The sequence below is a fragment of the Bos indicus x Bos taurus genome, chromosome 2 (assembly GCF_003369695.1).
Source record: "Bos indicus x Bos taurus breed Angus x Brahman F1 hybrid chromosome 2, Bos_hybrid_MaternalHap_v2.0, whole genome shotgun sequence".
NCBI lineage: Eukaryota > Metazoa > Chordata > Mammalia > Artiodactyla > Bovidae > Bos > Bos indicus x Bos taurus.
Window position 1 is genome coordinate 24,756,901 of NC_040077.1, and position 17,641 is coordinate 24,774,541.

A 17,641-nucleotide genomic window follows, 5' to 3' on the forward strand; every position below is an offset into this window, starting at 1 on the left:
GATGGTAGTAGGCCAAGGGGACCCCCAAAGCAACTGAGGGATGTCCCCTGCTCGTACCATCCTACTCTGAAGGGAAACGGCCCACTGACTGCAGCAGAGGAGGACACTGTTCCAGATGAGAACACTGAGGGAAAATCAACTTTGAGGGCAGGAGATCTGGGCTTGGCCCGGCCATCCAGCATGGCATCTTTTCCTTGTTCCTTCTTGATCAGGAAGATCATGTTTGATATAGGATTTTCCCCATGCTCCCCTCTTGTCTGGCACCTTTCAATCCCCTGATCCTTATCTCCTGGCATGCTGATCCAAATTAAATAATTAATAGTGTCCGTATAGCTAGCAACTTCTATTTAGTTAAAATTAAAGAAGACTTAAGGCTTTAAAATCCTTACTTAAGAAGAAGAAAAATGACAAATAAATGTCTTCTAAGAGATCCCTATTTAAAAAGGTCATACATTCATATATTCTAAGATATGCCTTGAGGCTTTACAAACTCACTCCCATTTCTTCTCCTATATCCACAGGAAAGTAAGTTCACAATGATGTCCCAATCAGGAGTTGGATATATGTACTAAGGAAGGGAAATGAATTGACATAGTTTACAAAGATTTTTCAACAAAATGGTTAACACCAAAAACTTAAAAAATTAACCTTTACTTTTGTGACCTTGAACAGCCAAATTCCTATCTCACTCCCTTAACATGTTTAAAAATAGTGCCCTCAAGAGTATGTGTTTTTAATAAATAAAGACATTTAATGAGTGAAATGAAAATAAAACAATCACTGAGCCTTCAAAATCTAACAAAGATGCAAAAATTCATCTCTTTACTCATAAACTTAGAAAATAGAAATGACAGGGAATGTGGGGAAGAAATATCGAGCTCTTGCCTGTGCTAGTTCATCCAGCACATGGAATTTAAAGAGCGAACGATGGCAGCCTAGAAATGGTGAGATGGCACTTTCTCAACATACATATGTCCATATTTGAAACCTCACAATCATGCTCATAACTGAATTCTGGTGCCCTCTCAAGGGAAAATACTTATAATGGAAACAAACTGAATGATGACTAGTGGAAATGAAATGATTTCCAAGAAACTATGAAAAACAGAAAACATCGACAGTATCTGAATTGTTTTACTTTTTGTATCTTGTTTAGAAATACACTGAGATACTGACCTGTAAGATGTAGAGAATGACAGCTGTCAGTCCAACCCAGCTGTGCAGACTGTACATATTGGGGATCTTCTTGGCATTGTGGAAATCAAAAACAGCCACCAGAGAAATAATTGCAAGAATGGCAGCAACAGTGTTTAGCCCTGCATGGATGGATTTCATCAGGAGCTTGCTGCATTTCCAGGTCCATGGCAGTCTGTATACAATGATGGCTGAAGAGAGAAAAAAGGGCACAGAATGTAGTGTTGCTGTTCTTTTAACCAACACGAGATGAACATTTTGACACAGTGAACACTCCCTTCTATGAAACCCTTTTCTGTTAACTTTGGCTTCTCCTCTCTTCCCTGCCTCTCAGTGGTTTCTTCTTAAGCTCTTTGCTGGCATCTTCTTTACTCCCAACTTACGAATGAACCTTGATGCCTCTCAGGCTCAGTCTTAGGATTTTTTCCTCTCTCTGTGGGTGATCTCATTCAGTCTCTCACTAAAATGCTACCTCCATGGTTGGGACTCCAAAATTCTCATCTCCAGCCCAGAACTTCTGAACTCCAGACCTACATATTCCAATGGCTTCTTGACATCTCTACATAGATGCCTCTCAAATATCTCAAACTCAACATGTCCCAAACTAAATTCCTAATCTTATGGTCTGGTTTCTTCATATAAGTGCCTTAATTTGACAAGAAAAAGACAGGCTAAAGAATAGAAAAAATAAGCGCAAAGATTTAAATAGACGAAAGAGTATTTCTAAGTATTTCATAAAAGAGTATATCCAAGTGACTAGTAAGCATAATAAAGATATCAACTTCATTGGTCAACAGAGAAATGAGAATACCTCTATCACACGTCTGAATGGCTGAACACGGAAAATACTGAGTACTGGAGAGGCTATGAAACAACAAAACTCTCATGCTCTGCTGCTGAGAGTTTAAAGGAGAACAAACACTTGGGAAAACTAGCAGTATCTACTTAAGCTAAACTTATGCATACCTTTTGTTGTTATTTAGTTGCTCAAGGCTGTATATTGTCTCCCTGCTTATTTAACTTCTATGCAGAGTACATCATGAGAAATGCTGGACTGGAAGAAACACAAGCTAGAATCAAGATTGCCAGGAGAAATATCAATAACCTCAGATATGCAGATGACACCACCCTTATGGCAGAAAGTGAAGAGGAACTCAAAAGCCTGCTGATGAAAGTGAAAGTGGAGAGTGAAAAAGTTGACTTAAAGCTCAACATTCAGAAAACGAAGATCATGGCATCTGGTCCCATCACTTCATGGGAAATAGATGGAGAAACAGTGGAAACAGTGTCAGACTTTATTTTTGGGAGCTCCAAAATCACTGCAGATGGTGACTGCAGCCATGAAATTAAAAGATGCTTACTCCTTGGAAGGAAAGTTATGACCAACCTAGATAGCATATTCAAAAGCAGAGACATTACTTTGCCAACAAAGGTCCGTCAAGTCAAGGCTATGCTTTTTCCTGTGGTCATGTATGGATGCGAGAGTTGGACTGTGAATAAGGCTGAGCGCCGAAGAATTGATGCTTTTGAACTTTGGTGTTGGAGAAGACTCTTGAGAGTCCCTTGGACTGCAAGGAGATCCAACCAGTCCATTCTGAAGGAGATCAGCCCTGGGATTTCTTTGGAAGGAATGATACTAAAGCTGAAACTCCAGTACTTTGGCCACCTCATGTGAAGAGTTGACTCATTGGAAAAGACTCTGATGCTGGGAGGGATTTGGGGCAGGAGGAGAAGGGGACGACAGAGGATGAGATGGCTGGATGGCATCATTGACTCAATGGACATGAGTCTGAGTGAAGTCCAGGAGTTGGTGATAGACAGGGAGGCCTGGCGTGCTGCGATTCATGGGGTCGCAAAGAGTTGGACACGACTGAGCGACTGAACTGAACTGAACTGGAGTCATGTCTAACTCTTTTGCAACCCCATGGATGGTAGTCCACCAGGCTCCCCTGTCCATGGGATTTCCCAGGCAACAATACTGGAGTAGGTTGCCATTTCTTTCTCCAGGGAATCTTCCAACCCAGGCATCAAACCCATGTCTCCTGCATTGACAGGTGGGTTTTTTACCACTGAGCCATTATTATATATTAATTCTACTCCTGGGCATATGCCCCAAAGAAATATATACATACATTCACCAAAAGACATGTATTAAGAGTAGTATTATAGCACTATTTGTTGTGGCCAAAACCTGGGAAATTCCCAAATGTTCATCATGAAGAGACTGAATAAATAAATTGTGATATATTCATACCATGGCATGAATGATCTAAAACTAGAACTTAAAAAAATAAAATAAAATAAAAATAAAAAAATAAAACTAGAACTTCACTCAATGATATGGATCAATCTATAATGTCAATGCCAAGAAACTAGACATAAACAAATACACACTGTATGATTCAATTGATATGAAATATAAAAATAGGCAACACTCATCTTTGAAATAAGAAAAATCAAGACAGGAACTTCTCTGGCAATTTAGTGGTCAAGACTCTCCATGCTTCCAATGCAAGGGACATGGGTTTGATTCCTGGTCAGGGAACTAAGACCCCAGGTGGCCAAAACCTAATTAATTAATTGCCATATACTTTTAAAAAATAAATAAAAGATTTAAAAAATTGAAGAGTCAAGATAGTGGCTGCCCTTGTGAAGAAGGGGTATAGCAACCAGAAAGGAATGCACGAGGGATTTCTGGGCTCCTGCTAATAATCTGATTTTCAACCTGGCTTAATCAATAGATTATATGGCCACCCTATCCAGCAACCAGAAAGGAATGCACGAGGGATTTCTGGGCTCCTGCTAATAATCTGATTTTCAACCTGGCTTAATCAATAGATTATATGGCCACCCTATCCAGCATGCAATTAATTTTGTTTGGAAGGTAATATCCTGCCCCAACCTACCCTCATCCCACTCCTTATGTTCATTTCAGGGAAAATTTAAATATCTGGAAACGTATGGCAGGTTGAAAAGTTTAAAGAATACTCTCTTGGAAATAGGTCCCATTATATTAGCAATGGGTCACAGAAATTTCTTAATTCCAGAAAAGCAGCAGCAGCACAAGCTGCTGCCTTTTCCCTTCAAAGACATTTATATTTTGAGTATAAGAAACTTAATTGGATCATAAAATGTAAAAGATTATCTTGTCCATTTTCAGGCAGAAACACAAAAAACCTACAAAGATATTAATAGATGTGAATTCAGGCACTTTAAAGCTTTCAGCACAAGATGTCAATCTTCCTATTCTTTGGTTCCTTTCTAACATTTGAGAGGCAGGCACCACAGTTAGGACAGATTTCTTTTATCTAATCCAAATTCTGAAGGTTGACTACCTACTCATTTTAGTGCATATATGGCTATCTTATAAATGTTGATTGATTATATCAATATTTCCTTGAGGACATAGAAACTTTACAGGTAATCATTTCTATAGTCAATAAATCTTTTCAAGCCATTTAATACAACACCTTGAAAGGTATATGTTTAGGGGGTGCTTTGCCCTGTAGCTTCCAGGATCCTAGTTCCCCAACCAGGGATTGAACCCAGGCCTGATGGTGAAAGCACCAAGTCCTGGCCACTGGTCCCCCAGGGAATTCCAAAAAGGTATGCTTTTAAAAGCTAGTTCAGGAAGTTCCCTGGTGGTGTAGTGGTTAGGATTCCAGGCTTTTACTGTTGTGGCCCAGGTTCAATCCTTGGTCAGGGAACTGAGATCCCACAAACTGTATGGCATGGCCAAAAAAAAAAAAATGAAATTAAAAAAATAAAAGTTAGTTCAACATCCTTTGTCATCCTACTTCAATGTCTTTGAGGGCAGAAATATGAGGGCACACACACACACACACACACACGAAACCGAGCTCTTGTAAGGTAGTAGGCACCATACTAAGTGCTCTACTTGTTTTCATTATAATGATCAACTCAACTCTGTGAGGAAGGCATAGTTATTATTACTGCTACACAGAGGAGGAAGTGGAGGCACAGAGAGGTGAAGTAGTTTGCTCAATATCATTGTGTTTTTAAATTAATATCATTGCTATCACCAGCATCATCATCATCATCAGCATCATATCCTCCAGGCACCACCCAGGGGAAGGACTCTTAGATTGCAGGGCTTGAATGGATGAATCCATATGCATAAGGGAAATACTCAGGCTGTTTCCCTGAAAAGCAAATTATGAGCCATGAATCACGACAGCTTTTCCTCCCTAATCTGGGTCATATTATACCCAAAATTTCCAAAATCAAAACTAAGCTCAGATGTTAGAAATCAGGAATAGTTATCAAGGATGAGGAGAGTTCAAGGGTTACCAGGGGGATTCTGGGGTGCCTGGAATGTTGTCTCATGATGCGAGCATGAGTGTGCTCATGCGATGAAAACACGTCCCTTATGATTTAGGTACTTTTCTGCATGTATGTGGTTCTTGAACAAAAAGTACCTGAAAAATGTCCAAAATTCAAAGACAACTATGTTCCCAGTAAAGAACTTTCACTCTTCTCCATACTGCAAGAACCCCGAAAAATGTGTCAAATTTTTCACAAAACTGAAAGTCTACCCTCTTTGAGTGTCAAAACTTGATTTTTAAACTTTTCACATTTACCCAAATGATTTTCAAGTCAGTTGCCCACTAGCTTTCCTTCTCTAGCAATAGCAGGAGTGGGACACAATCCAATCTTTTATTGATGGTTTGGGGTTATCAGTAAAACATACTGTCCTATTGCTATGAAGCAGGAGAGGTACTTACCTCTGATCCAAGTGGGCCCAGATAATTACGTTTTTGTTTTCTCTAGTCCTTGAGTCTAGTTTTAGAATTTTCTATCTCCTCTTTTAGTTTCTTGCCCAGGTTAGGGTGCCTGCCTCCAACCTCTCCTCTCATCAGCCTGCACTATCTATTATTCCTACCAGCTTTAAGTTCTAGTTGATAAATTTTTAGGATGGCAAAACTCTTTTAACATCTTTAAATATGGATGGTGACTACATGGGGATCTATTAGTTTCTGTATGGTTGAAAGAGTTCATGAATAAAATTTCTGTAAGCCTGCAAACCTAATAGGCAATTAGTCTCACCTTCTAAGTAGGAAGCTTGTGGAAACCTCAGTGGCTCTCTCATAGGAGGCAGGCACGGAGTTTTCAGCACCTGTCCTGGTGATAGAGAAGTTCTGCACGGTAGCTAAGTTTCAAATGCTCTCTGGATAAATGGAGGATAACTCCAAAGTGATGCATTTGCATAATGTGTTTATGTGCCTTTTAAAATGCATAAATAACCCAAATATGGTGAACTTCAGGAGAAAGGGCAACCTTAACAAATCAACCACATTTCTTCAACAAGAAGCTTTTTTCAACAGCAGTAAAAACTGCCTGTAGAGTGGAATTTAAATATTTCTTGCTTCTCTGGCTTGGCACTTACCTAGACACCATTCCTGAGGTTCAGTGAGAAGGAAGAAAAAGTTCTCAGAAGCCCATGAGGAGGGGAAATGCTATCAGACAGCTACTTGTGACTGAAACAAGGGTTTTCTGTTACAGGTCCGAGATGGCAAAACCATTTGGGGCAAGAAAAGAAGGGGAAACATGAACACATGTATGAGAAAAATACGTTAAAAATTTTTTTTAACTTTAAACTTTTTATTTTGTATTGGTGTATAGCTGATTAACAACGTTGTGGTGATTTCAGGTGAACAGTGAAGGGACTCAGTCATACATATACATGTATCCATTCTCCCCCAAACACCCCTCCCACCCAGGCTGGCTGATGGTGGAACATGCTGTTGTGATAAACTTGAAAAGGAAGGAGGGAAGGCAGGCAGGCAAGAAGGGAGGGAGGGAGGAAGACCTGTCTACAATTATTCTTTCAATAATGAAGAGGGAAACGCAGTAACTTGAGTTGTATTTACTTATTAGAAATCTTCTCAGTTCCTAAGCAGCATAATCAACTCAGGGACATGTGAAATACATATTCTCCAAGATGTAATCTCTGGTTTGACACCAGCTTTCCATCCATATACCATTACAAAACTATCCACATACACAAATTTGTCTTGTAGCAAACAATGCAAATGTAGAATTTGTCAAAGTGAATGTGGGGACAAGGGCACTTAGAGGGAGAGAAATGTGCCCATACATATAAAACAATTTGACTCTAGTTCTTCTTTCTTTAAATCTTGTGATTTATGAAGATAGGAGCACATCTGTCTAGGTCACGGTCAGATCCCAGCATTTAGCAAAGAGCTCACAGAGCCTAGCACATAGCAGAAATTCAATAAGTATGTGTTGAATATATAAATCTTAATAAAGTACAGTAATTTATTATTTCCCAGAAAATGAGCAGATTCTCTTTTAAAATGCACAAATTAAAACTTCAACTGCCGACCCAAGTGTTGTGTGTATATGCTCAATCATGTCTGACTCTTTGAGAACCCATGGACTGGAGCCTGCCAGGCTCCTTTGTCCATGGGATTGTCCAGGCAAGAATACTGGAGTGGGTTGCCATTTCCTTCTCCAGGAAAGGCAGTCAGATCTAACTGCTGACCCAAGTGTTAGCTCATATAAAACCAAATGGTCCTTTCAAATCAGTAAAAAGTATTCTGCCCTTGGACCCACTTAATAGCTTTAGATAATCTTTAAGTGAACCACAAAATAAGTTATTAAAAGTGAAGTACACTGGAAATTGAAGACCTTTATAAACTCTGCTTAAATATGGTGTGCCCATCACACTTTTCTCAACTTTTTGAATAAAGTATTATTTTGACCTCCTTGGTAGAATGTTCCAAACAGGACTATTAAAATTTATAATTTATTTCCTTGTGTACCCCAGAATGTAGCAGACTCAACCCAAAGGACCTCAAGTTTAAATGTACAAGCAGAGAACTCCCTTTAAGTACGCTTCCTGAAAAGATTCCTACAGCAACTATCAGGGCGAACCTGAGCTCTGAAACATGCCTGTGTACTCAGACTGTCTCACAGCATGAATGTCATGAAACTGAAAACCTCTGGAGAATCAGAATGAAGGAAGTGATCTGAGCGATTTGGAAGATTTGTTTTAGCATCTTGGTACTAGAAGCATCTCTTTGAAGTGACTAAAATCCTCACAAAGGTATCTTCTGGGTACCAAATAGTGTATGAAAAGAGAAAAATTCAATTAATTGGCTAGACATTTACAAATATTCAGAAAACTTGCATTGTTAACAACACCAGCCATATTTTCGCTATATTTTCTTGTGCCTCAATCAATATTATAACAGATTAGAAATAGTATTGGCTCTGATATCACTGTGGAGAGGGCGATGGCACCCCACTCCAGTACTTTGCCTGGAAAATCCCATGGATGGAGGAGCCTGGTAGGCTGCAGTCCATGGGGTCGCTAAGAGTCGGACACGACTGAGCGACTTCACTTTCACTTGCATGCATTGGAGAAGGAAATGGCAACCCACTCCAGTGTTCTTGCCTGGAGAATCCCAGGGACGGGGGAGCCTGGTGGCTGCCGTCTATGGGGCCATACAGAGTCGGACACGACTGAAGCGACTTGGCAGTAGCAGTTAGCTGATATCACTGGTGGTAAATTTAACCCTGGTCAGGCATTTGACCTCTAAAATTAGGAGCTGAACTTCAAGTCCTAGACAGCTCTAAATATTTAGGGCTCAGGTGGAGATAGGACTACATCTTACTCATTTGTTTTACACAGTGTCTGGCATACAGTAGTGGAGGTGATGGCATTCCAGTGGAGCTATTTCAAATCCTGAAAGATGATGCTGTGAAAGTGCTGCACTCAATATGCCAGCAGATTTGGAAAACTCAGCAGTGGCACAGGACTGGAAAAGGTCAGTTTTCATTCCAATCCCAAAGAAACGCAATGCCAAAGAATTCTCAAACTACCGCACAATTGCACTCATCTCACACACTAGCAAAGAAATGCTCAAAATTCTCCAAGCCAGGCTTCAGTAATATGTGAACCGCAAACTTCCTGATGTTCAAGCTGGTTTTAGAAAAGGCAGAAGAACCAGAGATCAAATTGCCAACATCCTCTGGATCATGGAAAAAGCAAGAGAGTTCCAGAAAAACATCTATTTCGGCTTTATTGACTATGCCAAAGCCTTTGTGTGGATCACAATCAACTGTGGGAAATTCTGAAAGAGATGGGAATACCAGAACACCTGACCTGCCTCTTGAGAAATCTGTATGCAGGTCAGGAAACAACAGTTAGAACTGGACATGGAACAACAGACTGGTTCCAAATAGGAAAAGGAGTTCGTCAAGGCTGTATATTGTCACCCTGTTTATTTAACTTATATGCAGAGTACATCATGAGAAACGCTGGGCTGCAAGAAGCACAAGCTTGAATCAAGATTGCCGGGAGAAATATCAATAACCTCAGACATGCAGATGACACCACCCTTATGGCAGAAAGTGAAGAGGAACTCAAAAGCCTCTTGATGAAAGTGAAAGTGGAGAGTGAAAAAGTTGGCTTAAAGCTCAACATTCAGAAAACGAAGATCATGGCATCCTGTCCCACCACTTCATGGGAAATAGATGGAGAAACAGTGGAAACAGTGTCAGACTTTATTTTTCTGGGCTCCAAAGTCACTGCAGATGGTGACTGCAGTCATGAAATTAAAAGATGCTTACTCCTTGGAAGGAAAGTTATGACCAACCTAGATAGCATATTCAAAAGCAGAGACATTACTTTGCCAACAAAGGTTCGTCTAGTCAAGGCTATGGTTTTTCCTGTGGTCATGTATGGATGTGAGAGTTGGACTGTGAAGAAGGCTGAGCGCTGAAGAATTGATGCTTTTGAACTGTGGTTTTGGAGAAGACTCTTGAGAGTCCCTTGGACTGCAAGGAGATCCAAGCAGTCCATTCTGAAGGAGATCAGCCCTGGGATTTCTTTGGAAGGAATGATGCTAAAGCTGAAACGCCAGTACTTTGGCCACCTCGTGCGAAGAGTTGACTCATTGGAAAAGACCCTGATGCTGGGAGGGATTGGGGGGCAGGAGGAGAAGGGGACGACAGAGGATGAGATGGCTGGATGGCATCACTGACTCAATGGACGTGAGTTGGTGATGGACAGGGAGGCCTGGCGTGCTGTGATTCATGGGGTCGAAAAGAGTTGGACACGACTGAGCGACTGAACTGAACTGAAGTGCTTAAATATTGTATGCTAGTTAAATAAATAGGATAATATGTGAAGAAATTGAATGAATGAATAAACAGACTTAGAAAGGTACAGCTGAAGTCTGCAACCATTTTGAAGCCTGTTCTGACTTTTTAAGAAAGTTTCTATAGGAAAAAAAGTTATAACAAAGATATCTGGTCTATATTTCTTAAAAGGGAAGATTGTTCTACTTTTTAAGGGAAATGTTGAAAAGCCCACTAAGGCAAGACAGAAAACTCTAGAGGTCACTGGAAGATAGAGACTGGATTTGGTCCACAGAAGTGTTTTGTTTGATTAGCATGATGATGTGGAGGTTTTGGTTTTGTGGCTGGTTTACTTTTAGACTGAACCAGTTTGTTTTTTTTTTTTAAATCTGGATTCTCTTGGATAATGAGAAGCTCTGACCTCTGACAGGATCCCCACATTGCCCCAACCTGCTGGAGCTAAGAGCTTTCTATTTCTCCAGAAGGAGGCCATCTCTAGTTCCCTGCAGTTCCTACCCCTCACACAAAGCCCGTACCTATACCCTGTGGCCAAGCATCTGAACTTTGGTTAACTGTGCTCGTAAACACAGTGGCTTCTCCCGAGTGTTATTAGGCAACACTGCTCATAATAAAATGGACCCCTGATTGGTAACTGTGTCTGGACTGAGAAGAACAATGAAAAGTCTACACATACCTGAAGAAAATGCCATGCTTTGGGCTTCCCGGAGTGCAGTGTAACTGCCATATCCTGTATTGGTTTCCTAGGGCTGCCGTAACAAAGGACCAAAAACAGAGACTTCAAACAGAAATGTATTCCCTCACAATTCTGGAGGCCAGAAGTCTAAGATCAAGTTGCTGGCAAGACTGGTTCCTTCAGGAGGCTCTGAGAATCCATTCCATTCCTCCTTCTTAGCTTCTGGTATCTGCTGGCAATTCTTGGTGCTCCCCTGACTTGTCCACAGATGACTCCAATCTCTGCCTCCATTTTTACAAGACCCACCCCTCTGTGTGTCTGTGCCTCAAATTTCCTTCTCTTTTCTCTTAAAAGGACACCAGTTATTGGGTTTAGGGCCCATCCTAAACCCGGGCTGACCTAATCTTAAGATCCTTAATTACGTCTACAAAGGGCTTCCCTGGTGGCTCAGTGGTAAAGAATCCCCTGCTAATGCTTTGATCCCTGATCCGAGAAGATCCCACTTGCCATGGAGCAACTAAGCCCATGTGCCACGGTTACTGAGCCTGTGCCCTGCAGCCCGTGCTCCGCAAGGAGAAGCCACCGCAGTGAGAAACCCATGCACTGCCGCTGGAGCATAGACCCCCACTCACCACAGCTAGAGAAAAGCCTACACAGTAACGAAGACTCAGCACAGCCAAAGATGAGTAAAAAACAAAATTATATAAAAATATTACATCTGCAAAGATGCTAAGCCCCTTCAGAGGTCACTGAGATTAGGACTTGAACATGTTTTTTGGAAGTCACTGTTCAACTCACCATGTATTGTTTTCAGGGGCACTAGAAACCAGGTCCATAGAGCATTTACAAGAGATTTCGGTTCAGTAAATCTTAAGGTCCCATGCGGGCCATGGGACCTTAAGCCCCAATCCCATCAATGGAGATCTCATCTCCTGATGTCTGGACAGTCACCTGGGGACAGGAGAGCTGATGGAGGGATTTACGCTGCAAGGATGCCCACTAAGGAGCACCTGTCACTGCCCTGATAGCAAACTCCGGTTCTTGTCCTACATTCCTCCTGCATAGACTGGTGTCCAGTGTGGACCAGGAATTTGTGTGTTTGAATATTTAAAGCCAGGAAGACATTCTGGTGGGTGCTACACACCCAACCCACTTCACATATTCACTTTATATGCCATCCTTGTATCTATGACCCCCAGTTTAAAGGACTGGCCAAATTTTCATTAATTTAGTGAATATTTATTGAATGCCAATTACATGTTAGGTAATTTTCTGCCCACCATGGATACAGCAGTGAAGAAGACAGACAAAGGAGCTTACATTCAAATGGAAGATAAGAAAGAAGGGAGGAAGAGAAGTAGGGAGGGAGGGAGAAAATAGTCAGTGGTCAGAATTTGGTTCATATTATATTTTGAATTTAATATTATATTTTGAATTTGGAATTTATATGATTTCATATGGGCTGGATGAGAAGTATGGAAGAAGCAGAGGCATCAAGGATGACTATATAGTTCTGACATGAACATACATCTGGAAGGATGAAGTTGCCATTTAATGAGATGGGGAAGCCTATAGGAGGAGAAGTTTGGGGGGGTATGAGGAAGACGGAGAGTTGAGATTTGGACATGTCTATTTGACATACAAGTTGAGAGTTTGAGTAGATGGATATTTGAGTCTGGAGTTCAGGGGAGAGGTCCAGGTGAACATAAACATAGGAGGATTCAGGGGGATACATGGTGTTTAAAGCCACAAGACTAAATGAGATGACCAAGATTCTGAGTGGATCAGGAGAGGAGAATTGGTCAGAAAACTGAAGCTCAGGCTCTCTAACCTTAATGGATCAGGGAGATGAGGAGGAGCCAGCAAAGGACACGAAAAGGAGTAGGCAGTGAGGAGAGAAGAGCCAAGAGAGTCAGGGATCCTGGAAGCCCAAGTGAAGAAGTGTCCCAAGGAGGAATAGTGGGTCAGTTGCGCCAAATGTTGCTTTTTGGTCAAGCAAGATGAGGACTGAGAATTGATGACGGCTGGAATTAGCAATGTGGAGGCAATTGGTTATGTTAAGAGCAATTTTGGTGCAGCAGTAGAGAGGAAGCCTGATTGGAGTGGGGTCAAGAGACAATAGGAGGAGAGGAACTGGAGACTGCAGGTATTGACAAGTATTTCTAAAAGTTCTGTGATAAGGCAAGCAGGGATTTTAGGCAGTAGCTGAAAGGGGAGTAAGGGGTCAAGAGTATGGTTGTTTTTTAAGATAAAAGACATTATAACACATTGGAAATGATCCAATGGGGTGGGAACTTGATGCACAAGGAAAAAGGGAGACCTGCTGGAGTGAAGAGGTGCAGGCAGTAACACTCTAATAAGCTCAAGGCCTTTACAGTAGAGATGCAATTCCAATACACCATCATGCCCATTCTCCCCCAAGGCTGACTTAATCGGTGCTTCCAAACCAGCTATAAACAGCAGGATCACTGAGAAGAAAGGTGGGCACTTCTCCTTTAGATGCTACTATTACTATCCCTGAATTCCCAGGTGGTGCAGTGGTGAAGAACCTGCCTGCCAATGCAGGGGACACAAGAGACTGTGTTGAGGGTTCGATCCCAGGCTTGGGAAGATCCCCTGGAGTAGTAAATGGCAACCTGCTCCAGTATTCTTGCCTGGAAAATCCCACAGACAGAGGAGCCTGGCAGGCTACAGTCCATGGGGTCTCAAAGAGTCGAACATGACTGCACACACACACCCAACAATGCATTACTATCTCCACAAATGAGTGGCTGTAAAAGTGCATTGTTACAATTAACAATGGTACTGAGAACCATCATTCAACAGCTATTTATTGGCCTACTTTGTGCCAGTTCTAGGTGTTATTCTAGACACTGGGGACACAACAGTGAAATACTCATGTCTGAAACATTTTTATTAGTTACATCACAAAGAGATCTGTATGCACTTATTTTTAACAAAAAAGAAAAATGTGTTTGGGGTTGTCTTGAATATTTATGCTTTGTAAAAAGCCCCGTTTCTTTATGAGTGATAGGCTTTATTATATATGGTGTTCCAAAGGCTGGTTTTGGAATAGGTATCTGAGGCACTTTCTCCACTCTGCCAGGTTTTACCCCAAGAGCCTTTCCAAATATATTTAAGTGGTCTTGGAATTTGGTCACTTTTAGGTACGTTAATAGATATCGCACTTGCCTTTTAAGAACCACTCAATTTCGTCTTGTTAGTCTTTTAAATGTGACTTAAATGAAGTTATAGTCTCTCACAAAACCAACCTGAGATCATTACACTATTGAATTTCTCTTCCCTCAGTTTATATAGTCAAAAGAGTTCTACACATGACAAACTAGGGAGTATAGGGTTGCTGAGACTTTTCACTACGTTTATATACCTGAATTTTCTACCTGTTTCTAAAAAACACTTTCCACCTTGCTGAACCTTTTAGAAGGTCAACAGCTACTTTGAGAGCATTTATTTGTTTCAGTCTTTTCTGTGGCCTTTTCAAGTTTTGTTCCTCTGATTTCCTGGCAGTATACTTATTTCATGGGAAACATTCCTTTCAGAGAAGCACAAAGCTCTTCTAAAGGTCTCTTTGAAACTTCCTCATTCATGTTTGCTAGATTTCCTACAAGTTTAAAATTTTATTTCAGCTTTAAATATCCTATAGTCTGTTATACTTTATTTTAGAACACGTATATTTTCCAAAAGACATACACAGACATTTATTTTGTAACTTTTGTATTACCCTTGCTTTCTTCAGAGCTTACTTCTTACAAGTATTTCAAAGGACATATACCAGTTCTCATACAGTTTTAAATATTGTTTGCTCTCTGCATTTGTGAAGCATTTCTCTAATCTCTTGGGCTTCCCTTGTGACTCAGCTGGTAAAGAATCCGCCTGCAATGTGGGAGACCTGGGTTAGCTCCCTGGGTTGGGAAGATCCCCTGGAGAAGGGAAAGGCTACCCACTCCAGTATTCTGGCCTGGAGAATTCCATGGACTGTATAGGGGTCGCAAAGAGTCGGACATGACTGAGTGACTTTCCCTTTTCTCATCTCTAAACATGTGTGCATCACAGAACTCAATTACATCATGTTCACTATTAGAGATCTGAAACAACATAGCCTAAAAATTTGCTCCTTGAAGCAATTACACACAGTACAAAAGGCTTTTATAATACGGATGGTCTATAACACGTGTGTCCCCTGTCCCCGCCCACCCCCCGTCTATAAGGTCAACTCTTTACTCCTACTCATTCTACGGGAGGCTTTCTACTGCGGGATGTGAGGAAGTGCAGGTGGGCCAAAACTTGCAAGAATTCATGAGGTCTATGTATGTGCCTATACGAATGAGAAAGTTTACATTCATGTCAATTAAATGTGTCATCTACATAGAGAACGGACTTGTGGCTGCCAAGGGGCAGAGGGTGGGGAGGGATGGATTGGGAGTTTGGGATTAGCAAATGCAAACTATTACATATAGAATGGATAGACAATAAGGTCCTACTGTATAGCACAGGATATATTCAACATCCTGTGATAAACCATGGAAAAGAATGTGAAAAATAATGTATATATGTATTACTGAATCATTTTGCTGTAGAGTAGAAATTAACACAACATTTTAAGTCAACTATACTTCAATAGAATACATTTTAAAAATAAAAAATAAATGTGTCATTTGATTAAAGTGTTTTGCATGCCTGGAATCCAAATAGTAAACAGGATGGGTAATGTTGATAGGACAAACATTCCAAAACTAATACAAATACAGCAGTTATGCTTAAATGAAGGCAGCAGATGAAAATTTCCAAAATATCCATGTTCATATTTTTGCTGCAAAGTGAATGTAAACAGACTTTTAAAAGCCCAAAGTTTAGACAAACTATAAATTCTTTTAGGAAAACTGTGATGGACTCCATCATGAAGAGTTTCAAAGTGTTTTTTAGATGAAGCTTTTTGCTTCTCTAAAAAGGGTATTTTACAGAGAATAAGCATATTGCCTTAAGAGTAGAGAAATAAAACTTGAAAATAAAACCACTGAAAACATGTATAGTACTTCTACAGGCAACTTACTTAGCTGCTCCATGCCTCAGTTTACGCTTCTATATATCTGTGAATTAATGCCCTGAGTGGGTGCACAGAGGCACTCAATAAACGATAGGCCATCTCCTTTTTAGAAGTCAAGAAACAAGTATTATCACCTGTTTCCATTACCTTAAATTATGAGAAGATCTTGTAGCCCCTCGGTAAAGTTTCTTAGTATTAGGTGCTGCTCAGAGGACTAGGTTGGAAGAGATGAAGAGTGTTTCTACTGCTTTGAGCAAACAGAAGATTTTGACAGCTCCAGCCAAACTTGAGGGCTCCACCAGGAAGGAAATAGTGCTTCTGCCAACAGTGACTTTGGAACTCGAGTATGTTTTTCTCATTTTAGTTTAGTGGCAAAATAACTTGAGACTTACGCAACGAACGACTCAGCCGTCCAGTGGTATTCACACCGGGGTGGATGCCAATCTCACACCAGGGAAGTCTCCATAGCTGGACACTGGCAGCAGCTTCCTCTACCTCCCAGAGTGGGAACATGCCACTATCCAGCCACACTGGCCAAGGCTGCTGCCCAAGTTTTAATCGGAAACAAAAATCTTTTCTTTAGGAATGAGGTCGGTGCTTTTTTGATCTCTTGTTTGTTTGGGGAAAGTTAAATACTGGTGGAGAAAAGGCAGCCTGCTCAGAGGCAAGGCTAGTGGTTTCAGCTGGTGGGCATCTGTTTCCCAGTCCTTTCCTCTCCTCTCCTTTCTTCTCTATGATATAACCCCAGTCCACTACTCCTGCCTTTTTCTAAATGCTTTCTCTGCCAAGGCCTTGACTTCACTTTTTGGAAAGTGGTTACAAATAAATGGCGCTTGCAGCACTAGCTAGAGGTTCCTCCAGCTCAACAACAGCTGAAAGAAAAGAAAGCTGTCAGCACATGCACAAAGATAAGAAGATCTGCCACTGACGAGAGAGGAGGTAGGCAGGGAAACAGTGAAGGTGGTCAAAAGGTACAGCCCTCCAGTTCTAAAGGGATGTAATGTAGCAGAACAGTGGTGACAAGTAATAATAATATATTGTAGATCTGAACAATGCTACAGAGACTATATTCTTTAGCAATGTTCTAAATGCTAAGTGAGATGAGATCTAGTTCTCATCCCATCTCAAAGGGGAAAAAATTGTAACTATGTGAGGTGATGGATGTTAATTAGTAATAGGTATTTCCATCTATAATCATGTTACACACCTGAAACGAATCTGTCAATTATAGCTCAAAACAAAAACAACCATCCACTGAGTCCCCCCTCCGTGCCAGGCTCATCCGAGAGAACGCAGGCCGGGCAGCAAACCCCAAAGAAGTCCCAAACATAAGCATTTCTCTCACTCAGCCAGGCGGCCACGGAACCCCTGCGGGCATCTCTGGCCCCATGATCCGGGCCAGTGCCCAACAGGAAGCCCTGCAGGGGAACTTTCGCCAGTCTGCAGCCGCAAAAACAAGTCGGGCTCAAGACTGTCCAGTAACCTGGAGATGCAGCGAAACACCGTTTTGAATCCTGGCAGCTTCTTGGGCTCGACTGAGTTTAACGCTCTAGGAGTGA

General features: G+C 41.2%; 1 protein-coding gene across 1 annotated transcript in view; it reads right to left on the bottom strand.

The window, feature by feature from the left end:
• The window catches only part of LOC113902480 (cytochrome b reductase 1), a 35,006-nt gene that overhangs the window by 16,448 nt on the left and 917 nt on the right, over nt 1-17,641 (bottom strand). Inside the window, exon 2 of the mRNA XM_027557815.1 lies at nt 1,177-1,385. Coding sequence (XP_027413616.1) covers nt 1,177-1,385 — 209 coding nt within the window. The remainder of the gene's footprint in view (nt 1-1,176; nt 1,386-17,641) is intronic.